We start from the raw sequence: 27,723 nt of genomic DNA on the forward strand, positions 1-27,723 counted from the left end.
CCAAGAATACATTGCCTTAATCTTCTTGTACAGTCGATTAATGCCTAAATGTCCTCCTATTGGTGTATTATGATATTGCTTTAAAACGTTTTCGATTTCGTTAATGTTTGTCAATATTTTTGGCTTTTCATAAATTAATATGGTACAACTCCGAAGAATTGTATTACCTAGTTCTTTGAATGAGTTCATATCCATTAAATTGAAAATGTTATCATTTTTAGCTATAGCTATTCGTTGAATTGTGCTTGTATTCCTTGATTTATTTTACGTTCGTTCATTTTTGCGACTGAGGCCTCAATCGTTCAGAAAATATTTGTTGCAACATATTTATTTTATTTCTATGCATTTGGAGGTTGTGCCCTAAGACCAACTCTCCTGTGAAATTTTTCTTGTATAGTAAAATATTTAAATTATTCATATCGTACCAGAATGATAATTTGGTAATTCAAAAGCTTCATAGTTGTTCAATGTCTCATAAACATGGAGTTGATCAGGCTCCTGTTGTTGAGTATTAAACTTAAACTTTTTCTTTAGTCATTGCACGTGTTGTAACGTACATGTTTTTGAGAGATTCTGTATTAATTTGTACCCTTGAAAGTGCGTCGGATATAACATTAGTTTTTCCTTTTATGTATTCGACTTTGAAATCATATTCTTCTAAATCCAATCTCATTTGAGTGAGTTTGGATGAAGGTTCTTTCATGGAGAATAAATACACGAGAGGGCGATGGTCAGTTCGTACAGTGAACTGTCTCCCATAAAGGTATGGTCGAAAAATATAGCACGGCCCAATGAATGGCAGTAGCTCTTTTTCAATTGTAGATTTATTCGATTCGCCTTTTGTAAACATTTTACTGGCAAATGAAACAGGCAATTCGGTACCATTGTGTATTTGGGCAAGCACTGCTCCACAAGCTACTTTCGAGGCATCTGTAGTCAGTATAAATTCTTCTCGAAAGTTAGGATATTGGAGTATATTTGGAGATATTAAACATGCTTTTAAGGTTTTAAATGCTTCTTGACATTCAGTATTCCATTTAAATTAAACATTTTCTGAGTAACATATTCAGTGGACTGCAAATATGAGCAAAATTAGGGATGAACCGTCGATAGTAATTGCAGAAAGCAACAAATCGACGTGTTTCATCTGAATTAGTTAGTTCTGGATAATTGAAAATAGTTTCATATTTATTTTATCAGGTTGTATGCCAATGTCGGATACGTGATGTCCTAAAAAGGTAACTTCACTTCTGAAGAACTGACATTTACTTGGGTTTAATTTCAGATTGTGTTTTCTTAAGCACTGAAATACTTCTTGTAGATTCGAGATATGGTGTTGTATGGAACATCCGATGACAATTATATCATCTATGTACAAAAATGCACATTCCGGAGGCACTTAGTGCAATGGTCATCATCCTCTGGAAGCTGTTTGGGCTGATATTTAACCCAAACGGCAATCTGTTAAATTCGTAGTGTCCTGTGCTCGAAGAAAAGGCTGTGAGATGTTTACTATTTTCTGTTAATGGTATCTGATGGAATCCAGACATTAGGTTGAGCGTAGTAAAATACCTAGCTCGTCCTAATTGGTCTATTCTAGGCAATGGAAATTTGTCGGGAGTTATTCTTTTATTTAGTTGACGGAAATCTACTACGAGACGCCATTTCTTTACTCCGTTTGTAGATTTCTTTGGTACTAAAAGAATCGGATTGTTATAAGGAGATATTGAATTCTGGATAATTTTGTCCTTTAGCATTTGTTGAACTTGAGCATCCATTTCTTGTTTCTGTGATTCTGGTATTCTGTAGTTTCTGATAAATATTGGATTTGGGTCGTTTACGTTAATTTTTTTGTTTATAAAAATTATTCGCACTTATTTCATCTGTTTTTAAAGAAAATACATCGTTGAACTTAAGACACTATTTTTCAAGCTTTGTTTTTATTTTTGGATCCATGCTCCCCAAATTTAGTTCGTTTAACAGCGCTTGCTCTCTGTTGGATTGACAACTAGATGGCTTGGGTACGGGATAAACTTCATAATTTGTGATTGGTTGTAATTTTGGTACAAAATTGTTCGGTATCTGAACCATGTTTTCTGTAGTGTTAATTAATTTGACATATGGACTACTCCTGTTTACAATTCCATTGGCGCAGAAAACACCTTGTTGAATTTGTTGTGCAATTGTAACGTAATCTGCAGTAACATCTAGTTTGATTGATCTTATTACTTCACAACGAGGTGGAATTACAAAATTACCTTTAAATTGATTTGTTATTGGTATGGTCATAATATCTGTAGCATTTTTTTATTGATAACAACCATGTGTCGTAATCAATGGAACAACGCCAGTTTGTTAGGAAATCTCTTCCGAGAATTCCATCTGTGGGGATTAGGAAATTATCTTTCACAATATGAAATTTCTGTGGAAGAATTTGTTCGTTTAATATGATATTGGAATTAGTATCACCTAAAGAAGATTCTGTCCCAGCTCAATTCCGGTGACACTGCATTTATTTTCGGGAAATAAATTTGTGTTGATTTGATTTTTTGTGCTTTAATGATTGACATATCAGATCCACTGTCAACCATTAACATGCATGGTGCATCTGATGCATCTATTCTAACACATACAAAATTCGTGGCAGATACGTTTATTGAGTATGCTGCCCGAACGCAACTCCTAAAGGGTGTGGTTGTTGTGGAATTAATGGTGCTTGTGGATGATGTGGTTGATGCAATTGTTGGTAAGTTGGTAGATGTTGCTGATTTTCCTGGTTTGTATGGGTACCCTGCGCTACGAACATGCCATGATTGTGATTGAATTGTCCTCGTTGGGAGAAATTTCCCCTTTGGTGTGGGTATCTGTAATATCCCCTGTTTTGACGAAAATTCCCACGAAAACTTTGATAATTACCACGGCTTTGTTGGGAATTACCATAACGCTGAGGCTGAAATCTACCACGCGAATTCCGGTTCTGTTGAAAATTCCCGCGTCCCCTATTTCCATTTCATCAAGTCAACATTATTTGAGCATTATTTTGGCTAAATTCTCTTGTAGGTTGATTTGAATTCTGATTTTCTTGCAATTTTTGAATTGCGTCGTTAACATGTGAAAATGTTCCTGCCCTGAGAATAATTTTTACTTCATTACTCTTCGTTCCATTGACAAGGGCATCTACTCCACATTTCGTTGCCATCTTGTGTGCCGTAATTTCTGGTATGTTGTCAGTCATATAGACTGATTTTAATTGAGTAGTAATTTTTTCAATTTGGTCACAAAAATTAGATACATCATCATTTTGTTTAATTGTGGACATTTTGGCAATTAAATTTTCAGCAGTAACTCTCGATGCGCAGTGGGTTTTTACTGCGTCTAAAATTTCTGCGAGTGTCTGATTATCTGTTACTACCTGACGGGCTTTACCAGTCAAGCGTGTACGGACGAACCGAACAACGGTTGTTTCCGCGGCATTCTTTTGGACTGCAGTTGCATCCGCAAAAGTTTCTTCTACACTAGAATTGAAAAGCGTCACTGCGTCAAGAAATGTTGTAAGGTGCTCTGCCGAGCCATCATAAGTTTGGACTAAAGCAGTTCCCAATTTCAAGTCAACTTTAGGTGAAGCCATTTTTCAATATTCACGGGTTCTGCTTCCTCACCGTTTTCCCTAATCTTTTGTTTTATTATTTGGTTAATTTCATAAAGAGCGTCCCTAGAAGCTTTTATAAAAAATGAAGTTTCTTCTCTGGAATTTCCTTTTCATGAATAAGTAAACTTTCTTCTATATTTGAATATAGTTGAGTTGCCAAGAACAGTTTTTCCTTAAGGGTATTGGTCCTTATTCTATTATTTTTCGATTTTGATAAGTTCGTTTGTAGTTTAATTAAATATTGTACGTTATCCTCTAAGTGTCTAAGTCTTCGAACATTTAAAAGATTACAAAAAAAAAAAATTTTTTGTTTTGTTTTTATTACTTACATATTAATCGCTAATGATGTGTAGATGTAAAACAGCTGGTTCCATCAGTATGCCATTCGTTGCTCTCGTCAATCTGGCACCGCCAATGTTCGTATGAAATGTACATGTTGTTCTCGTCATTCCGGCACCGCCACTTTTCGCATATTTTGCACCAGTACACTGCGCGGCACAATTTTACATGAAGTCATGTGTTTATAAACGTTTGTGTTTCTGTTCGCGCACTCTTGTATGGATAGTTCCGCTCACACTGGATGCACTTCAAATTCTGGATATGTCAGCTACGCTTTTGGCTGCTTTGAGAGCCTGCACCCGTGCGTTCTTTTTGTAAATCCGGTATATCGTTATCAACAATTGCAGCATAACGATTACAATTATAATGTTCAACTTCACTTCATGTTCGGCGTGACGTTCTTCATGAGAATTCAACTGGTTCAGGATCTGAACCTGGGGATCACCACTGTTTTACGCTTCTTTTGTTTCGGTAGTTCCCATTGTTAAAATAAAATTTCAAACACTTTCACGCAGCAATGTTCTAATGTATGGCATTTATCGCCATTTCATTAATTACTTTGATTTCTTCTACGTATTCAATGAAGTTTTTCACCAGGGTTTTAATTATTGCCGTTATGATTATCGCCAGGGTTACAGCGACGAAACGCTTTGTAATTCTCATTTTCTTCAATTAACCACCTTTGTTCACTGATTCTCCTGCTCGCGGTTCGCCATGTTATGTTCTTACTCCGGAGGTGATATTCCCTTGCTTCGGCGATCGAAATGCGCTGGTTGAATGTTCAAATTGAACTGTCTTTATTCATTTATTATCGAGTTACAGGTTTACCTACGGAAGGTTCTTGGAGTCATTCTCTGGTTGATATCGTGAGCGAATTTAGGGAGAGTACGAAGTTGATAAGAGAGTAGCCAAATGGAGAAGGCGAGTAATGGCCTTTGCTTTGCTATCTCAGCAATGGGTAAACCATTGCCGATGTGGAATATGATCATGTCTATTGAAAGTCATCGAACTACTTTGTGCACGCATTGCATTTGTTGCAATAGCAGTTCGATGGCCTAGGAATATTATATTTTCTCACGATGTGTTTGCATTGAGGTTTGTTGCCATGTGAAATGCACACGTTACACGTCGTATCATTTTTGAATATTGAGATTCAACGAAAATGTTTTCCGAATATGATTTGCCGGATGCATTCATCTTCAAGCTCCTTTATGTTTGATGACCTTTGACAAAATCTGTGGGTTTATCCGTTAAGTAAAGCTTTGACCCGTGCCGTATGATGTGGCTAGGGTATGATTTAATTATTTGGTTGTCAATGATGAGTGGGTAAATTCTTACGACGTTTGATGTGAAGTTTTCCAGTCGAGGGACTTGTAGAATATAGAGTAGTGTGGTGGTCCAAAGGACCCCGTGCGGTCATCAACAATAATTACGTGTTACCTCATGAACGGTTGAAACTAATATGCCTTTATTAACGATTTTTGAATACAGGGTTACCTACGGGAGACAGTCGAAGCCAGTGTAATTAGAGAAGGCCATTGATGACATCGCAACTTAGTAATCGGTACACTAAATGTGTGCATTGCAATTTGAGGTCTCAGACTAGAATTGCTGAGACATCATTCATGTCAACGAACGACTTTGAGTGTTCGTTGTGCATCAATCGAAAGTATGAGAAATTATTGAAGGGTATGATGTCATGTGTTATGAACATGCCACACCATCCCCCTATGGAAATGAATGGCTTCGATTATCTCTCACAAAAATTTGGGTACAGATTATCAATAGCAAAAGTATGATTGATTACAATTTATATTATGAAAACGAATTATGCATCAGAGGAAACTTGTATGATCTATCATTCCTTCCCCTTGGCAACTAAAAAATGTTACAACTTGAGTAAACTAAACTTGTGCTTCGGACTTCTTTTCGCCATTTTATATTATTGTATTTGATATTTTTAATTAACCAATCTATTTTTTTTTGCCAGTGTGCTGTATGACCTGAATTAACATTTTTTTTTTATTTGTTTTCTATAACATGTTTGTGTACTACTGGTAATCCTAAGAATAGTAAAAGCCGATTTCTTTTTCGTTTTCATTTCAATGTATTAAAAATGATTTGATTTGAAGTAAAGGATTTTTTTGCATTTGAATTTGTTGGATATAGTTAGAAACATCATCATCGTCATCTGGAAACTTTTTAGTAAAATGTTCAGAACTGTTTTCACTATTAAAGTTTTTATTAACTGCCGGATTCGGCCACTTATTCACGTGTCGCCATGTGGTATTTTTCTGAATTGCGGTTAATTCTTGCTCTATGGTTGATTTGTTTGATTCACCTTTCGTAAAAGCTTTACTTGCAAATGCGACTGGTAACTCGAAACCATCATGACATTGAGTCCTGTCACGGTCGCCATGTAATACTTTTCTTTTCTTTCTCAAAGAAAATATCAAACACTCCCTTTTACGGTTCTGTAAAGAATGTTTATTTGTTCCAAATATATTTTACAAGTAACCTAACTGGAGACACTTGAAGCACCGATACATAAAATGCTATGTACAACGATCACCAATCAGCGATCGTTGTCCATGCGAAAGCGGGAGAGACAGAGTCCTCAAAACTGCATAGCTGTACAGTTGGTAACAGCATGCTTCAATAAATTTGTAATGCGACACTTCTGTTTGTCGCCTAGAATGTAAGCCATTGAACTGAAGGTTCAATGTGGCTTTGAAATTAACCTTCTCAGCATGATTCCACTGGTGTGGTCTGCTCGAAGTGTATGATAGATGAGAATTTGAATAACGTGTGGGATGCACATGTTACACCATTCCCCTACAGGCCAAAATGTAAATTGTAATTAACTTGGTTGCACTTCAAATGCCTCTCACAATGTTGATTTTTCCAAAATGAATTTTCTGAATTTTAATTTCTATTTTTCTTACAATTTGTTGTTTTTATCTGAAATGCATATTGCGTTCCCCCTTCACCCTAAAGGAAAAGAAGGTTGTTGAATACATGTTTTATCGTTGGATTAATCTAGTTTTATGAACTTCTACTCTTTTTCCATTTTGAATAATTATCGCATTAGAATCGTTTAATTTTTCTATCTGATAAGGGCCACTATAAACTGGTTGTAGCTTGTGTCTATTTTCAATTTGTAAGTATACTGTGTCACCTATTTGTAAATCTGTGGGCTTTACTTTCTGATTGAGGCTGTTTGTTCTTTTAACTTTCCTGTTCATAATTGTTTGGATAACATTGGCATGAGTGATTTGTAATCTAAATTTAAGTTCATGTAGGTAAGAATCAAGATTATATTGTGGATCTATTTTTCTGGTTTTACAAAATTCAAAAGCATTCAGTTTTTCCGAAAATTAGTTCAAAGGGGCAAAATTGTGGTCCGTATTGGGTGTTGTATTATATGCAAAACAATAAAAAGATAGCCATTCATCCCAATCAATTGTGCGTTCATTTGCGAACATCCTCAAATATTCATTCAAACATTTGTGGTTGCGCTCTAAAGCTCCAATTGTTTGGGGGTGATAAGCTATCGAACATGTATGGTTTTAATTGTAATAAATTACAAACTTCATCGAATACTCCCTTGTACTCGGTTCCTTGATCTGTTTTAATGCATTTCATAGGACCGTAAACAAGAATACATTTTTCAATAACTGCTTTAGCGATTGAAACAGCTGATTTGTCTGGAACAGGAATTGCAATGACATACTTGGAAAGATCGCATTGCAGTGTTACAGCATAGCGGTTTCCTTTTTCAGTCAGTGGGAAAGGTCCGATAGTGTCAATGGACACTACGTCGAATGTTTTGTTTGGAGTAGTTGTCACAATAACTGGTGTCTTTACTGGTATTGCGTGTTTGTTTATTTTGCAAAGCTCGCAAGATGAAACGTAATCAGAAACTATTTGTTTCATGTTTGGCCAGGAAAAGAGCGACTTTAATTTTTTATACAATCTATTTACACCTGGATGACCTCCTACGGGAGAGTCGTGGTGTTTTTTCAATATTTCGTTAATTTCTCGTTCTGTTGTAATTTCAACAAGTTGACTGTTTTTAATTTTGTTAGCTTTCATGACCGATACCGTGGATAATCATATTTCGGACATATTCAAACTTCGGACACTTCAATTTGTATGAGAAATTTTCTGAAATATTTCAACGAAATGTTTCATCAAGCTGGGTGGAAAGAACTCATAGCTCTAGCTTATTTTGATATAGTTGCATTATAGTAAGCCATGATAATTCAGTACAACAAAACAACTTAAAGTCAATCTGAACTGTCTAGTTAAAATTATTTGCAATTTTTCTCCTCGATACCGTGTAATTCGATGTCCGAAGTTTGATTCATGCTGTCCGAAAAATGAATCCGAATCAGCTGCTGTCCGAAGTTAGAATCAAACAAATGCTGGACATTTTCATTAATCACAAATATTATACGCAACAATATGGATATATTTAATCCGTAATTCAAAGATGAATAGTATATGTTATAATTGCAATGTTAATTTGAACTGAGTGGCTTAAAATGTGTGATTGCAGATTGATTTTAAACCAGAAAGTGCTTAAGCGTCCGAGGTTTGAGTTTGCACGGTATGTCAGAGCCGCAATCTACAATGAAGAAATTCGGTGTATCAGACATTTCAAGCGAAAGCTTTACATAATTTGTGGCAGTTACATTTATAGTGTATGCTGCCCTAGTGGTACACCTAAAGGGTGGATATTTGACTGTTGCGTGTTTTGTTGTTGTTGGGGCTGAAATTGATTTGGTTGTCCAATCGGTAATTGCTGTACTGCTTGTGGCGCAACAGGTTGATATAACATACCACTCTGCTGGGCTAAAAACATATTAGGAGTAGAACCTCGTTGACCCCAATTTCCACGTTGATTTCTGAAGTTCCCTCGTTGATACCAGTTACCTCTTTGGTTTGTATAGTTTCCACGATTTGACTGAAAATTTTGATATCTACCTCTACTTTCATGGTAATTTCCCCGTGAGTTGTTTCCACGTGTTCTGTGATTCGTTGCACCACGTCCACGTGAATAATTCACTCTGCTTGTTAAAATTTGTGCATTTTGTGGATTTGTATTTGCGTTACCAATTTCTCTGGTATCATTTTCCATGACCTTTTGAACGGCTTCGTTTAAAGTTTCAAAAGAGCCAGCTTTAAGTATAATTCTGGACTCAGGGTTTTTTACACCTCGAATGAGAGCTTCAATTCCACATTTTGTTGCCATTTTATTTGCTATAACTTGAGGTATGTTATCCTTAACATAAGTTGATTTCAACTGAGAGCATAATTTGTCAACTTTATCGCAATAATCGTTCAAATCAAGTCATTTCTTTTGATAGTTTTAATTTCGCAATTAAACTATCTGCCGAAATTTTGATGCGCAATGCAAATTGATTGCATCTAGCATCTGTGTTAGGTTTTGGTTTGCCGATATAGCTTGTCTTGCTTTACTTGTAAGGCGTGTTCGCACAAATTGAACAACTGTTTGCTCAGCAGCATCCTTTTGCGCTAGTGTACCTGCTTCAAATGTTGTATTGACAGTTTGTTGAAAAAGTCGAACCGCATCAATAAAAGATTCCAAATTTTCTGGATTTCCATCGTATATGGGAACCAAGGTTGTACCTAATTTGACGTCAACCACAAGTGCCATTTTTGCTCGTTGATTAGACTGAATTGCTTTAGAATTGTTGTTTAGTTTGCTTTGAATTATCGACGTAATATTGAAATTGGCTTCTCTACTAGCCTTGATCAAGAAATTCAAAGTTCCTACCGGGATTTTATCTTCATGTAAAATGAGTTGTTCTTCAATATCAGAAAATAAATGATTTGCATAATCTAATTTTGCCACCAATGTTTCCTTCCTATAATTAGTGTTAATTGACTTTTTAAATTATTCGCAATTTTAACTAATGAACCTACATCCTCCTCTATCTGACTAAACATTTGTATTATTTAAAATTGTTTTGAAGAATTTTGTTAAAAAATTAGTTTAGCACTTATCCTTTCGAATTTTGTTGTCTCCATCCAGGTTGTTCGTCGTCATCCTCGTTGGGGTAGCTCCATGTTGCCGTTTTACCTATGTTGGGGCAGCTCCATGTTGCCAGTTTGCCCTTTGCACTAACGAATGGTGCCACTTTTTCACATATAATTAAGTATCAGAGATCTTCTTGAGTTAACACAGCATATCTCCAATGTTTTAGTACAATGTTCGTGCGAAATTAAAATCACTAATTGTTCAAATGTAGTTTAAAACTGATTGTATTATTCACTTACGATTGCTGAATTGAATGTTCTTGTATTACACTATATCGAGCGCTGCGACGGATTTCGCTTTCTGCATCACCTTTTTCTGTTCGTGTTTTGCAATTATTTTGTAAATTTGTATGGTTAGCATAATTGCTACCATGATCACAATTAACCACAGTTTAAATTCGTGAGCCTGGTGAAGCTCCGTGTGAGTCTCTTGATTATTTATTATGGTTAGATCACCATCACCTTGCTCATTTACACTCGGGCTCGATTTTTCATTTCCCATTTTTATTCTTCGATTAAAATTTGTTCCTCACAGTTTTCTAAGACACAATCACTTTCTAGCGAATTGCATAAAACGCCATTTGATTTAATTCCTTTGTTTCATCGATGAATGCACAGACAATTTCAATTATCCACTTTACTCCGCACACGACACCGAAAAGCACCAAGATAGTTAGACCGAACTTGGTTATTTTTTCCATCACTATTTGATCACAAGTTCGTTCACAAAGTCACTGGTCCGCCATGTGGTGGTCCAAAGGACCCCGTGCGGTCATCAACAATAATTACGTGTTACCTCATGAACGGTTGAAACTAATATGCCTTTATTAACGATTTTTGAATACAGGGTTACCTACGGGAGACAGTCGAAGCCAGTGTAATTAGAAGGCCATTGATGACATCGCAACTTAGTAATCGGTACACTAAATGTGTGCATTGCAATTTGAGGTCTCAGACTAGAATTGCTGAGACATCATTCATGTCAACGAACGACTTTGAGCGTTCGTTGTGCATCAATCGAAAGTATGAGAAATTATTGAAGGGTATGATGTCATGTGTTATGAACATGCCACAGTAGGTCTCCATCCTTCACGGCGATCGATCGACGATTTCATCTTCTAGTGAACGGGAGGGCAAAGTGATCGTAGCAACATCGATGGTCGTGCGTTCTCTTCTCTTACAGAACAATATCATACAGCCAGCGCAGATAAAGATGATATTCATATTCGCCAATGCACACAATTCACTATCGGTTAAACCAACACATTCAGCGTGGAATGTTTGACCACAATCTCCACACCACATTTGTTTATATTTCTAGCAACTCATTAAACGTTTATATTCAATAAAAACACAGTGATACTACATCAGTGCAACACGCAACAAAGCAACAACGAACGACTAAGTATCGATTGTATATCAAGTTAATAAGATAGATTGAAATTTATTACCTAATAGTTATTTTTTTTGTGTTTGTGGTACATGTTTTGTAATAGTGTAAGTCCCTAATTCACGTGGTTTGTTAAAAATACAAAGACAAAGTTTGACAGGGAACACTCCTCCCTTCTTTTAGTAATGAAGGCCCTCCTTCGTTATTCCCTTCAAATTGTATAACAAAATGTAGTGATAAGAATGAGTTTTCTTTCGTTTCTATTTTCCCTGTGAAAAAATTAAAACTATTAATATAATTTTTTTCTTTATGCAGTTTGCGTTCTGCGTCATCTACATAAGTTTGATGGTGGTCTACAGCCACTTCCACGTTTTCGAACAATTCTCTCGTTTTATTCTTAAAACCATGTCGTTTGTTTAGAACGGCTTGGTTAGTTTCCAAAGGGGGCGGATCTTCTCTCCTTTTATTATGCCAAGCCAGTTGTTTTCGCTGGCTTTCTGACATGTTTAGAACTGCCTCATCGTAAAGGCGGTTCCTAGCTTGAACCATTTGTTCAACATCTAGTGGTCTCTCATTTCCGTCTTCTAAGGCATATAGTATTTCTATAGGCTTTAGTTTCGTCGATGAGTGTATAGAGTTGTTGTACATGGAACATGCTAGTAGAAATTGCTCTTTCCTGCTTATGTCACCGAATTTATGTTTATTACATCTGAATATTTCACTTAACGTTGAGTGAAATCTTTCAACAGTACCGTTGCTTTCACTATGGCGAACAGGGGTAAAATATTGGCGTATATTGAGATCGTATAGCAAGCCTCTAACTTCTATGGATTTTAGAGCAGGTTCGTTGTCAGATACGAGGAGTTTAGGGTAACCATATAGCGAAAAGTACTTTATTAACCCCTTCCTTACATGAGGAATTGACCTCGATTTAATTGCAATAAGCGTTCCGAATCTGGTAAACTTATCAACAAACGATAAGAATATATTGGGCTGGGCAATAAAAATGTCAATATGCACAATGTCCAAAGGTGCTTTGGGAATTGGTGTTTCGCCGAACTTTATTCTATAGGGTTTCCTTTCATATTTGTTGCGATTGCATATTTCACATAATATGATGAAATGCCTTATCTTCTTTTTCAAATTGGGAAAATAGTATTTCCTGGATAGTTCATTATAGTTTTCTTGAATACCACGATGAGAATATTCGTGGGTTTGCTCAATAAGTAAATTTTGCTCTTCTTCCGTCTTGACGTCAATTAGTTGTTTCTGAGATATTTTTATTTTGAAATTTTTATGTCTAGAAAAATAATTGCGATAGACTATCTGTAGAGACTGTATCACATTTTCAGGACACATTATACAGTTTACCCTTTTGGGGCTTGTTGTAATATTTTTATTTTCTTTCTCAAAGAAAATATCAAACACTCCCTTTGACGGTTCTGTAAAGAATGTTTATTTGTTCCAAATATATTTTACAAGTAACCTAACTGGAGACACTTGAAGCACCGATACATAAAATGCTATGTACAACAAGCACCAAACAACGAGCGATACCCATGCTAAAACGTGAGAGACAGAGTCCCTCAAAACTGCATAGCTGTACAGTTGGTAACAGCATGCTTCGATAAATTTGTAATGCGACACTTCTGTTTGTCGCCTAGAATGTAAGCCATTGAACTGAAGGTTCAATGTGGCTTTGAAATTAACCTTCTCAGCATGGTTCCACTGGTGTGGTCTGCTCGAAGTGTATGATAGATGAGAATTTGAATAACGTGTGGGATGCACATGTTACATTGTGTATTCCTTAAAAATTCTTATTAGGGCTGGTACACCGAAATTGATCCTAGTGATCACCCTTTGGTATACTTTAGGGAAGATCTCCTGGAAGGTTTCATTTTCTTCTGTTCCAATCTTAAGGATAATTTGATTGGAAAAGAAGTTTATGGGTTGTTCGGTACATTTGATGAGGTCTGTGTCATCTGAATCGGCAGAATGAACGGAAGAACTATCAGATTGATCTGCTTCCGAATTCTGTGATACATCTTCATTTACGTTTATCTCGGCATCAATTGGAGGGATTCGGGATAAAGCGTCGGCAACAACATTTTGTTTGCCAGGCCTGTAGACGGGTTCAAAGTTGAACTCCGATAGTCGAAGTCCCCATTTAACTAGCTTTGAATTTGGGATATTCAAATTCAGTGCGTACGTTAACGGTTGATGATCCGTGTATAGTGTAAATTTGGCGCCGAACAAATAGGAGCGAAAATATCTTGTGGCCCAATCAATCGCTAGGAGTTCTTTCTCGATTGCTGAGTAGTTCTCCTCGGATTTAGTTAATGTACGAGACGCATAGGCCACTGGTCTGTCTTTTCCAATAGTACCCTGGGAAAGTACAGCACCTAATGCGAAGTTACTCGCGTCTGTTGTTAAAATGAATGGGCGACTCATATCTGGATATTGCAATACTTCACTGCAGGTAAGCAGATTTTTGCAAATATCAAAAGTTTTTAGGAATAGGGAAGTGTGCTCGACATGTTCTCCATCTCTCAGTTGAGCTGTGAGAGGTTTCGTAATTTTCGCGAAGTCCTTTATAAATCTTCGATAATATCCTAAAAGTCCTAAGAACCCTTTCAATTCTCTTTGGTTCTTTGGAACTGGCCATTTTTTTATGATAGCAATTTTATCTGGATTAGGTTTAACACCTTTGTCCTACAGGCAGCGTCCAAGCTAGTTCAATATTTCCGTAATGTTCGGTATCGGGTACCGATCGTCAATGGTTTTTAAATTTAATTTTCTATAGTCGACGACCAGACGCCATTTTCTTTGTCCTGAGGCATCTGCCTTTTTTGGGACAATCCAAATGGGTGATACCCATGGGGAAGTGCTGTGTCTGATTATCCCTTGCTCCAGCATTTTAGTAATCTGTTTCTGTACTTCATCTTTATGACAGAATGGATACCTATAGCTTTTAGTGTAACAAGGAAGTTCACCGCTAGTCTTTATCTGATGTTTGATTACATTAGTAAATGATAGATCGGATCCCTCTTGATAAAAAGTACTTTCGTGTTGTGCGAGTACCTTTATTACTCCCATTCTTTCTTCATAATTAAGATGATCGAGTCTCAATTGTTTGATAAAATTGGGGTCAAGCTTGGTTTTGGTTTGAGGAGGTGAAATCTCTTCGCAACTATCTAGTATATCTAGAGGTATACTGTCCAGATCAATTGAGACAGTAATCTCATTCGAATCTATGTTTGTCAGGGGAAACATAGCCCGGTTATCCTCTGCATGATAGATTCCTGCAGGTATTTTTATATTGGGGGAGATTTCAATGTCTTTTTCAATATAAAAATCTCCACTTTTCAGAGGGGTTCTGATTGGTTTGTATAAAATTGATTCTTGGAAATGACATTCTGTCATGCTCGAATACCTTTTCATCATCTTCATTTCATAATTATTGATGTGAAGCGAATTATTAGCGGTATTTATGACGGCATTGAGGTTGCGAAGTGTTTCGTATCCTATCAGTCCGTCAAAAAATTGGTGGAATTTAAAATGAAGAAGATCTGTTTAGGAGATCCTGTCCCTTAAATAGTATTTCGAATGCGTTCCATTCGATATACTCTTCCATGTCAAAGACGCCAGTGATATTCTTTACTCGATGATTCGAAACACGTTTACGATGGATTTTATCAACCAAATCTGGTGATAAATAATTTTTATTCGCACCGGTATCTACAAAGAGGCGAATTTTTCGTTTGCCCGTTTCGAATTCTAAATACGGCAAGAAGTTATTATCTACGTTTGGTGGTTTGACACGGATCCCATTGAAAAATTTACTTCATGATTGTTTTCATCTTCTTCCGGTGGGGTAACTTTTGGTGTAGCTTGTGGAGAGCACTCAACGGGCTCTGGGTAATATTGTTCGCACTCTTGGTTATCCTCATAACCATATTCGAACGGTTTATCCTGATAGGTTTGGTGACAGTCATAATATTGTTCGTGTGTATTTGGCTTCTGCATAAATCTAAAACCTGTTTGTGACCTTGGTTCTTGTTTAATCGCAAGTTGGTTCCTCTGAAATGCTCTATATTGTTGTGTTGGTACGAATGGAATTTGCCTATTTGGGCCCGTATTCACAGATGGTTTTGTTTTGGAAACATCCAAAGATTGTTTGGTGTTTGTTTCTCGCCTTCTTTTCATCGCGGCTTCTTGCTTAGAGGCTACGTGATACGCAGCAATTTATGTTTGCGGACGAGTAGATCTAGTCAGATCGGATGTCACATCGCGCAATCCGTCTACAAAGGCATTAATCATTAGACCCTCGTAGGTCCCCATTATTGCCTTTGCTTCATTCGGAGCATTGTTATTTATGAGGATTTTTGCATTTATCTCTGCTAAGAGGGATTTGCATGCGGAATAAAATTCGAACACTGATTGTGAACCTTGCCTGAGGTTCGTTAACTTGGACACTAGGGTGGATAAGTCTGACTTATCCCCAAAGTATTCAACCAGAGTGGCCTTGATAGCGTCCCACTCTAGGGGTGTTTGACTTTCTGAGAGAGCATCATTTGCCTTCTCGGTTATTTTGTCACGGATAATGCCTAACCAGATAGGCAGAATCTGATTAAGTTCAATTTGTGTAACAAACTTTTTGATTCATTTAATTTTTCCTCTACTGATTGAATCCATCTCGGCAGATTCCTTGGATTGCCGTTGAATTCAGGTATCAGTCTGATCAAATCTGGTACGCGGGGGCACGACTTCTCGGGTGCTGCAGCTAAATAAGCTGTTGACGTCGAGGGTGTTGCCGAGGCCGCCTGAAGGGCAGCAATCTGTTGGCTCGCCGCTTGGGCGTATTGACTCTGTTGCTCTACTATTTTTTTCAGCTCTTCGATCTGCGCTTGCAGTTCGGCAACAGACATTGATTTGGTTGTTGGCATGATGAATTCGGAAACTAATTTCAATAAATTTCACTAATAAAACACGATTCTCGATTCTCACTTCTTGTACAGAATAAAACACTCACAATCACTTTATAAAATTCTTATTACTAGAAACTGCGTTTCACGATTTTCTTTAAGATAAATTAGTAATTAAAAACAGACTCACCGTTATCGTGTACCCTGATTCGGTGGTCCTGTAGGTACGTCCGCCAGTCGAGGGATCAGATTCGGGTCCAGCTGCTCTTCCTGATGTTCCCTCAGGATGTCTTCTCCGATGAAACGATTTAACACTTCACGCGAGCCACTAATATTCCGTTAGTGGTGGTTCCGACACGGGCTAACACTTGACTTAACGAACTGATCCTACCGGCCTTCGGCTGCGCCAATTATGTATTTCGGTACATCAAAGGTTTTTTTTTTAAAAACACAACTTAACTCTACAACGGTCAAAACAGAACTGAACTTTATTAGTTTACTGAGGTATTACAAAGGCCTGTCTTATGTCCGTGATACCTCGCGGAGTACTACTAAGTCACAATCAAAACTGAACTTAATTATCATATCATTAGGACTTTTATTAACTAAATCTGCTGAATCGCCAATCCTCCGGGTGGTTCGATTCTGATGCAACCTTCGTCCGCGTGGTTCAATTGGTTTGCGCTCGTCATCGATTCATTGAAATGCGGGCGCCTGGTTTTGGTTTGTTGCTATGGTCGTCGGTTTGGGTTCTGCGACATCTTTGGTTGATGGAAGCCTCAAGCATGGGTTTGGTTGATTGGTGTAGGTGTAACGCCTCCCCTTTGAGATTGTCCGTCCTCGGGCGATTTACCAAAAAGTACGAGCCTTGGTAGAGATCCGATTGCTCCTTTTTGCGACTCCTTGTCTGATGTTTCTGTTGGATGTTGAATCTCCATGGTGGTTTCTTGCTTCGCTTTGGTCTTCCTGTTAAGAATATACTGCCGTGAATCGCATATCTGTCCCATCTTTGCTGGGTTTCCTATTCATATAAGACAAATATGCGATTCACGGCAGTATAGGTAATGAAAAAGCATACTATGGTTAATGTGAGGAGAGTTCCTCCCCAGATGACTGTTGTCTTCTTCGTGTGGTGAAGTTCCAGCTTTAATTCTTGAAGTTTGTCCAAATTGTCGAGTTTGATGTGGGTGAAATCATCTTTTTCATTTGTGAAATTCAATTGTGCCAGATTTTTTGCCATAAATTGGTACAAGATATTCTTCTTGGGCTCTTGTATGATTGAGGTTGTTAAACGTGAAGTTCATCACCTTGATCGTGCAGTTATTAGTTTCTATTATTGTTGGTGTGTTAACTAGCCTCGATCCGCTGCATGAATCTGAGATTAATACGTTTTTGTTCGTGTCCACTAGTACTATGCCTCTCTTTATTTCTGTTATTCTGATAGGTTGCCTGGCGGGTTTTAGAACACATTTTGGTGTAAGATGATTCAAGAGACTGTGGATACATTCATCTTCCACTAGGGTTGTTTCGTCACATATATCGCAAAGTTGTGTTTGTTTGTAGATGGTGTTTCCATATTTGGCTACTAGCTTGATGTCCGTGTTGATTCGTGTGTTATTCATATTCAGCGTCTGAACGTTGATCAGATCGAACTCTTTGTCTTTCAGGATGGGTATCTTCGCTAGGATCAGGATGTCTGTGCCTTCAATGATTACATTCCCTGAGCTGTATTGAAAAAAATGGTCTGGATAGTCTAGTTTTAATCTTTGAGTTTTAAGCATATTAAAAATATACATTTTATCTTCGAATGAGAGTAAATTTCTATTGAGGATGTTGAGTTTAGCAAATTCTACCTGCTCTTCTATATTGTTGAGGATTTGTATTAAATTGTAATTTTACATAATTAAATTGATACCCGAGTAGACGAAAATAGCTCAATAATATCAAATGTTGATAAGATAGCAAAATGAGATATGGACATGATTGATATAAGAGATAAAGATCAGACGACAATATCAATATTTTGCACTAAAATATCATTATGAGATCAGGTTATGTTATTTGTAATAAGTGATCAATATCATGTGCCATTAGTTTGTTCTTATCCATAGCATATCTTGATATTTAAATGATATTTCGGTGCAAAATTTTGATATTGTTGCCTGATCTTTTATCTCTTATATCAATCAAGTCCATATCATGTTTTGTTATTCTGTTCATGGCTTCTGCCCGGGTATATTCTAGATCTGTTTTTATAGCCAATGAGTTGTTGTTTTGTGATATAATCTGTTTATTGATTCTTTTGAGGATATCTGCTATGTTGTTAATTTTGTTCTGGATTTGTTCGTTTATAATGATTTGTTTCGCTAAGGTTTTTGAGAATAAATTTCCCTGTCTTTCTAGCGTGCCTAGACTTTGCTTTATAACTTCCATGTCATCGCTATCTGGGTCACCTGCTATGTATTTTATTGAGGATATAAGCTCGATAATTTATCTCTAGCGTATATGATTTTGAAGTCAAGTGTTTGCCTAAGATGGTCAACTATTCGGAGATTTTCTGTGCATTTCTGAATATAACCAATATTATTTTCAATAGATTTTATATCAACTTTATGAATTATCCTCTCAAATCCTATCCTAATCCTGACTGATTTTAATGTTATGGCTATTATGCAATTATTATGAGAAATTTCTTTAAAATTGGTGGCATTTATTAAGACGATGCAGGTTAATCTTCAACGAGAGGTAAGAAGATTATTTTTGTTAGTTATTCTTTTATCCGGTTTTTATGTATTTTTATGTTATTGGCATCTTTAAAAGTTAGTTCATTATTTTCTTTTACGGTCGTTATTTTATACGGATTCTTGTCTTTAGTGAGCCTTTGAGAGATTTTGACACATTTAGTATCGCCGGGTTGAACGTCTTTAGGTTTTTCATTATTTTTGTTTTGAGTTTCATATTTATTTTTGTATTTATCAAGTTCTATTTTAGCTGCTGATTGAAGATTTTTTTTATTTTTCCGAGATCTCTTCTACGTTTGTAGAGTTTGAACAATTAAATATCAAATTTCGCGGTAAGTTTTTAATAACGGAGTGGAAACTATTATTATAAATATCTACGCATATATTGATTTGCTCTAATGTCGTTAAATCACTGAACTTGGGCTTATTTGTGCGATAAACTTCGATAAGTGTGGAATGAAAACGTTCCACCATCCCGTTTGAATTTGAACTGCTTGCAAAATGGATTTCGATCCCGAGATCGTTCAAAAAGCCGATAAAATCAATAGATCTGAATGACGGTTCTTGGTCGCCGATTATTGTTTAAGGTCTTCCGAATTGCCGAATGTGTTCCGTTATAGCATTTTTTATGTTTTTTTATTTCTAGAATGCAAAGGTATTGCATTTGCAAATTTAGAAAAAGAGTCTAGCAGTGTAAGCCACATCTGGCCCTTTAAAAAGAAAATATCTATGTGAATACGGTCGAAGGGGTTCTCGCCAAATATACTCTTTTTGATCATTTTGGTTTCCTGTCGTATTTGGTTTGGTTTGATTTGGTTTCCTGTCGTATTTTGCCTTTTTGCAGATATCACAGGCGTCGTTGAAAATTTTAATTTTTCGATCGATCTGTGGAAAGAAATATTTTTGTAAAATTTGATTCCGATTTTCTTTTGCTCCTCTGTGTCCAAAGTTGTGAGTGTCCCTCACGATGTCGTCTTGTTGGCTTTCCATTCTCACGTCCTCCAGGAAGGTTTCTGAAATGTATACTTTGTATATTTTGTTTGATGAAAAATGTTTCTTAAACGTTTCTTGCACTAATTGTGCTACAGATATTGGTACTTTAAGGCAGCTGACTCCTTTGGGATTAAGGGTTTGTTTCAGTATGTTAACTATTTCTTCTTCTGTAAATTGGTTTTTCACAATTATGTGTCTATGGAATTTTGGAAAATATTTGTTCGTATGCGGTAATGTCTGTGTTACCAATTTTGAAAATAACTTGGGCCCTAAACGTGTTGATCGGTCTTTCTGTATACGGAATGTAATAATCGTCGCTGGTGTATAGTTTCGGCGTCTGAATCGTTTCCGTCGTTCTTGTCTTCGTTTTGCGAGTTGTTATTTATTTCGTCTATTTTTATCCTTGATAACGCGTCTGCAACTACGTTATTTCTGCCTGGTTTGTATATTAGCTCATAGTTGTATCCTTCCAGTTTTCCTCTGAATATGCGTTTATTTGTATTTTGCAGTGAATATGTGAGAGGCTGATGGTCTGTTATAAGTTTAAATTTTCTACCCCATAGGTAGTGTTCGAAATGTTTGACTGCCCAATACATGGCCAAAAATTCCTTTTCTGTTGTTGAGTAGTTCTCTTCTGTCTTGCTTACAGGGAACAAGATATTAGGAATTTTTCTTTGTCCGTTACGTTTTCGAATTTGTATTTATTACATCGGAAAATCTCACTCAATGTAGAATGAAACCTTTCGACGATTCCATTAACTTCACTACGATCCGTGGGTGTAAAATACTGCTGAATGTTTAGTTATCTCTTATTTCAATCGATTTCAATGCAGGTTCGTTGTCTGAAACGATAAGCTTCGGTGCACCATAAAGTGAAATAAATTTTACTAAGGCTTTCCTTATGTCAAAAATAGTTCTAGATTTTATGGGTAGTAATATTCCAAAGCGAGAAAGCTTGTTCACTACTGAAACAAGCAAGACCATGCTGAGGGTGGCTGGGTTCGATTCCCGGTCTAGGCAATTTTCGGATTGGAAATTGTCTCGACTTCCCTGGGCATAAAAGTATCATCGTGTTAGCCTCATGATATACGAATGCAAAAATGGTAACCTGGCTTAGAAACCTCGCAGTTAATAACTGTGGAAGTGCTTAGTGAACACTAGGCTGCGAGGCGGCTCTGTCCCAGTGTGGGGATGTAATGCCAATAAGAAGAAGAAGACTACTGAAACAAATGTATTTGGTTTAGATATAAAAGTATCAACGTAAATTATGTCGAGAGGCTGCTTTGGAATCGGTGTTTCTCCATGTTTTATGGATTTTTGCTTTCATTTTTGGAAAATAAAAGCGTTTAATTATTTCAGCATGGTTCTCTCGAATACCTCGATGAGAGTTTCATGTACATTTTCAATCAGTTGATCTTGCTCAATTTCGCTTTGAACATCAATCAACATCTTCTGAGAAATTTTAACTTTAAATGTCTTACATCCAACGGCTTTGCTTGCGAACAGCGGAGGTGCACTTCTCAACGCGCGTTTAAAACAATCCACCTGCTGCCGGTCCTCCGACAGTGGTCTCGCCTGCTGTTGATATTTGTGTGTTTATTTTTGTTCACTTTTCGTCACTCGTCAATGTTCTATCACTGTTTCGCTTTGCATGAGACTGAGTGCAATCATCACTGGTCTGTTGCACTCATCATCCGCATTAAACATTAGAAATTGACATTACCGATAGGTTACCACTAGTAACATACACAAAATACACAGCATCAATCTAACGGCATGGCCATTGTTCGTGAACCTCTAGCCTATTTAGCACATCCACTTGGTGATCATCCGTGTTTTGAGCATTTTTTTAATTTTTATTCGTCATCAAATTGTTACTATTTTAAGCAAGGATGTTAACGATCATTCAGTAATTTGGGTTCGATCATTTAGTAGTTTGTCAATAAAACATTCCAGAAGCTGAATTTCAAAATATGTTGTATGGTGGACTTCTAGTGCGAAGGTTTTTCTACAACTTTGCCGAATGGTTCGTTATTAGAATTCAACTAATAACGGAGTTAGAGCGCTAATTGCAGTAACTCAAACTAAATGATTGGAATTTTGTTATCATTTAGTCTAAGTTACTGAAACTATAGCTATAACTCTGTTACTAGTGGAATTCAATCAACGAACCATTAGTCAGAGTTGTAGAAAAACCTTCGCACTAGAAGTCCACCATACAACATATTTTTAAAATTCAGCTTCTGGAATGTGTCATTGACAAACTACTAAATGATCGAACGCAACTTACTGAATGATCGTTAACATCCTTGATTTTAAGTATCAGGTTGTTTATAAACTTTTGATACTCAACTGCCCAACTTTAGTTGTTACACACTTAAAATAAATCGCCGAATTCGGTAAAATTTTACCGAAATCTCAACAGCAGAACTGTCCGGTAAATAATTTAACTGATTTCCGGTGATTTTGACAGTTGAGCAATGGAAAAAATTACAAAAAATCTGTAAAATAAATTACCGAACAGTTCTGCTGTTGAGATTTCGGTAAAATTTACCGAATACGGTGAAATGAGGTAAGTGTGTATATTTGAGTATCACGTTGGCACTAAACTGTTTGACATCCACACCCAACCAGAGAATGCATGATTTTATGACAATCGTGCATGAATTCCATGCACAGATTGCATGAGGCTGAGGCCCATGCACAGATTGCATTAAGTCAATATAGCAAGCCATTGCATTAGGTATCTGGTCACGAGAAAAAGGAACTAGGTTTGTGTTTGTGTCTACATAGAATCTATTTTAAACTTCCGTCGAGGAACGAATTCTTTACACATACTTCGCAAACCTTATTTGCTTACAAAAATTTGACCGAAAACGAGAATTGAACCTATGCCGTCCACCAAGTCCAGCGCTCTCCGGCTGACGCGCTTGCCATCTGGGCTATATACTAGCTGAGAGAAGCAGTGATAGAAGACTATTATAATCCTTGTTCTATACTATGTGAATGAAGTAGAAGGGTAATAAAGATAGCAAAGGGCGATGGAAATGGAATTGACTCTGCGTCCTTGTCCGCCATCAAGTTGAACGGAGTAGGGAAGATTGTGTGAGTCGAAGCTATGCTGCTGTACACGATGCATTATTTGTTGCTGGAGGAGCTAAAGAGAGTCGTTTAGATGTGTTGGTCGAAACCAAATAAACCGATTTAATGCAATGAGTTGACGTAACAAGTATAACATTCTGTGAGTGGTTTGCATGCGAGATTTGATACAAAATGATTAATGCAAAGAATGTAACAAATTTTTGTTTTGCGTGCACAGTACCTAACTCAATGTCACGGTCGCCATGTGATATGGTGGTCATCATATCTAAGACGCCTAACGCGAATCAATTGTTGAACATTAATGAATTGGTCATTTATTGAAAAATCTCTCACTGCCTATTCTTAATTTCTACAAGGTGTAAAGAGAGAGAGAGAAATAGAGAGAGAGAGAGAGAGAGAGAGAGAGAAAGTGTGCATAAGTGCACTGCTGATCAATTAGTTTCCACAGCAAGTTCGAAGGTCTGTAATTCAATCTCCTGCTTGGTTAGGTCTTTTGAGTGCATGGCACCCTGCATGGTGCCATAATTTATTGATAGGCACTTGAAAAGTGCATGATGGTCAAATGTTGTTAAGTTAGTTTACGGGAAAATTATGTGCTCAATGAATTTTTTAACATATTCGTTCAATTGTTTCAATAACTCAATAACATTCATTCATCAATAATATCTTGTAAAGAAGATACATGTGAAAAATAGATAAAAGCTCTAGGTGACATGAAATATAGAAATGCTGTATGTCACCTAATAGATTCGATTAGTTATGGAACATTGTGTGAAGTGAGCGCATCTGACTTGTGCTTGAGAACATTCTGAAATTGAGCTGCATGTTTGCAAGACCTTCATTCTTTGAATAAACTTGTTTTTCGAGTTTTTTAGGATTGATTGATTGATTTTGAGTGTTCTAGTTGTTTTCTTTTTCTCAACTTTGCCAACACAAATAAACAAATGTATTTATATTTTGTAGTTTTTACGTTAGTTTTTTTTGTATATAACTCATGATTGTATCTGGTTTTATAGTTTTTTTTTGTGAATTCAAATTGTATGGGTACTTTGCCAAAGACTATTTCAAAAGTTGAAAATCAATGTATAGTATTAGGCGTTCTGTTATAAAAGTATTCTTCTACACGATCTGTTTTATGTAATCTATATCATTCATTTAATTGCTTTAAATGTAAAACGAAAAACTCTTGATTCGGAATATTGTGATGCTACTGGATCATAATTTCATCAAGGATCAAGTTCTGAATAAAGTTATTGGTAGGTATAATGACAATCCTCATCATCGGCTTCGGCTTTCAACTAAACGGCGCGCGTGTTTTTCGGTGTTAAGTTTTCGTGCTCCACATTCCAAGCTTTAAAAAGCCTTACTCGCTAGGCATAGGGGAAGTGCACCGGTTTTGGCCAACTTAGTGCCTAATTTGGCCAACCCTGGAAAATACATATTTTCCAAAATAATCGATCAGTTGAAAACAGCGTTGATCCGTAAGGGATATATCTTTTGATGTAACTAATTAAACCCTCGCGAATTGTTTTATTTTTAAGTTATTCGCAAAATTGGCCAAATTAGGAACATGGTCAAAACCGGTACATTTCCCCTAATCGATATTGCCGTATCGAGGATTCTAGTCAATCGAGCATCATTTATATAATAGCATGGTAGCTGCTCGAAGCTCAAACTCCCTAATATGGTAGAAATGGAAAATTGGTTGAACCATTTTCATTGCCAGCTTCGCATCCATCAATCAATCTTGATGAAATTCAATAGCAAGCAAAAGGATACGTGTTATCGTAGGTTGCAACTTATTGCATTAAAATCGATTAAGGATAAACACATGAAAATTTGAAAAAAAAAATGGTATAAAAAGTGACCATACAGACATACGAACATATACACAGACATTATCTCGATTCATCGAACTGAGTTAAATGGTATAAAAACACTTTACTATTTAATGTTCCTGTGAAAAATCCTTTTAAGAGTGAAATGATAGCGTTTCGGTACAACTTTGTTGTACTAGAAAGGCAAAACATCGTTTTTGGAGTTAACAGTCTTTTCGATACGTGATAAAGTGTGGTATACGAGAGAAGCAGAAAATTTCACTGTGGACTGGGAGATCGTAGTGTGATATGCACATCCATGCACTGTATCACATATTAATAGGTACATTCCATTTTTAGGATAACTTTTTTTTCAGTTGTATCGATCTTCAACCATTTTTTGTTAAATTAGCCACGTTTATCGAAGTTTGGCCGGCATACTCCATTTGTTTATCACAGAACACTGCAACGGTTCACCGTGCATTGCAGATTCACCAAATCAATACATATTGCTAATTGCTATATCTATATTATCAGAGTTCGAAAGCGACTACACTATTTCTTTCATACGCTAAGCATGTTTCATTCAGTAAGTTTGTTAATGTTAACGTTCATAATTGCGGATCAATCTATTATAATCGCAGTATGTATTCTATATAATTTGATTTTGGCTCTTCTTGAGTATTCACGTTTTTGGAGCTGCATACTAATTACGTATGTGTAAATGATTGCTACTCCGCGATTTACCAGAACTGGTGTAAATTACACTACGATCTAAGTAAATGGTTGGGATTTACCACCTATCCTCGTGGCACAACTTTCAGCAAGACTCGAATGTAGGTCAATAACGGCGCCGATAGAGAATAGAGATGTCGTTTCAGCATTGATTGATATCAATAAACGCATATTGGCATATTTCTGTTTATTTATTTAACTACATTTATGAATGCTCAAACGTCTATGCATATTTAATCACTCAAAAGTCATATAAACAACTCATCATATGTAGTTTTCAACAAATACTTAATATATACATTGGAAATCTCATTCTTTTATGCACATCCTTTGTAAATAACAATAGTCATACAAAGTAAATTATGTACGAAGCCTACAAACTCTCATTTATTTAAAATAGGAATTCTATGAACAATGTTCCTTATATCATTTTTATGTATTCTTATTGTGTTTCATTTTCTTGCTTCGCAGCACAAAAGCGACCCAAAATATATGTCTTAACTATATTCTAAATCATATACATAAGTCGTAAGTAAGTGGATTGAATTGTTAGTATCTGTTGTAGAAGTAGAATCATTCAATGGCTATATATAATATCACGAAAATACATGTTGTGACCATGTATGTGTTTGCACGTTTCGAATTGAATACACGCGACTCTTACCATAAAATAATGCACTACATTAAAAACAAATGTCAAAGAACAAAACTCACACTAATATCCTAATTGGATACGGAACAATAATTATTCCACATTGAAATCGACAGTAACTCTAATTGTGAAAATATCGCAGTTCCATTTCAAAGCAAAGCAAATATTTGTACTGCACTAGCAAAGCATTTGTGCCAAATCATATAAATGTATGGATAAAAGTAACAAATACATGTCTGAAACTATGTATGAAATTTTTGAATAATTATTAGAAAACAAATATAGTAGAATCAATTTCATACGCCTTACAATTGAATAAAGAATAAACCATCACCAAAACGTTAAATAAGTAACCTGTTTTACACACATACATTTTAAAATGTCTTTACAAGTTGTCGTTATTATAATTATATAATGAAATATTTGAAACAAATGTAAACCAACAAATACGAAGTATCAAAAGTGTACACTGCGAAACAAGCCAGCTAACTGAAATACATTTTCTTCGTGACTGTAGTTTTCGATATACAACTAACACCTCGTTTGCTAAGTTATCGTTGTACCTGATACTTTTTTGTAAATCCTAGAAAGCTCATTTTTATAAGAATGTTCAAATACATAACTATCAATTACTTTTTTTTTGTTGGGAATCTGTCTTTGAAAATGTTATAAGTGAGCTATTTTAAATAGTCGAGGACAATTTATAAAAGTGTACAATATAGTTTTGATTATTCTAATAAATAAAATAATATATTAGTCAGTATACTTAGAACATATTAGCATTTTTTGCATATTTATAGTATGTGATTTATCACCTTGTCATCCTATGTTTCAACTTTTTGCATACATATTTAATGTACAAATCAGGTAAGTTATCAATACTAGTGTCTCATTTATTATATTTGTAAAGGAACATTAAGCACGGGTTTGGAATCATTATAGTTCAAAATATCAATACAAATTGAACACAAATTTACTAATAGAGACCCTAGGCTATTTAGCACTAAAGTTTTCCAGTGCATATTATCGGTATAAGTGCTTATTTCTGAAAAGAAATAGATGTCAAATCATGGCGGAAAGGGTAGGAATTGATTCAGCTGTACGCATCCAATCAGTAACAAAATAAAGATCCGCAGTTAGGCTTGTAAGTAAAGGCGTAGGATTAAAAAACCGGAGATGACGAGTTCGACGAGTTCTCGACTTCATGGGCATAGTGTATCCGTTGTACTTGCCACACAAGATACATACTCATGCAATGGTGGCCAGAAAAGCTTTCAGATAATAACACTACCAAACGAGAATTCAAATAACTAT

The 27,723-nt window shown here is 36.2% G+C and overlaps 1 protein-coding gene across 4 annotated transcripts in view; it reads left to right on the top strand.

Annotated features, from left to right (window-relative positions):
- The window catches only part of LOC134222607 (uncharacterized), a 144,134-nt gene extending 116,953 nt beyond the window's left edge, over nt 1-27,181 (top strand). The window contains exon 3 of one of the 4 annotated variants that reach the window (XM_062701766.1): nt 10,050-10,867. In XM_062701766.1, the coding sequence (XP_062557750.1) occupies nt 10,050-10,173 (124 nt within the window). In that variant the 3' untranslated portion in view covers nt 10,174-10,867. Of the gene's footprint in view, nt 1-5,479; nt 5,529-10,049; nt 10,868-16,593; nt 18,431-26,228 lie in introns of those variants that run through there. The other 3 variants (XM_062701768.1, XM_062701769.1, XM_062701770.1) reach the window with 3 other exon arrangements.
- The last annotated feature ends 542 nt before the right edge of the window (nt 27,182-27,723 follow it).

Source organism: Armigeres subalbatus, chromosome 3 (assembly GCF_024139115.2).
Source record: "Armigeres subalbatus isolate Guangzhou_Male chromosome 3, GZ_Asu_2, whole genome shotgun sequence".
Taxonomy (NCBI): domain Eukaryota; kingdom Metazoa; phylum Arthropoda; class Insecta; order Diptera; family Culicidae; genus Armigeres; species Armigeres subalbatus.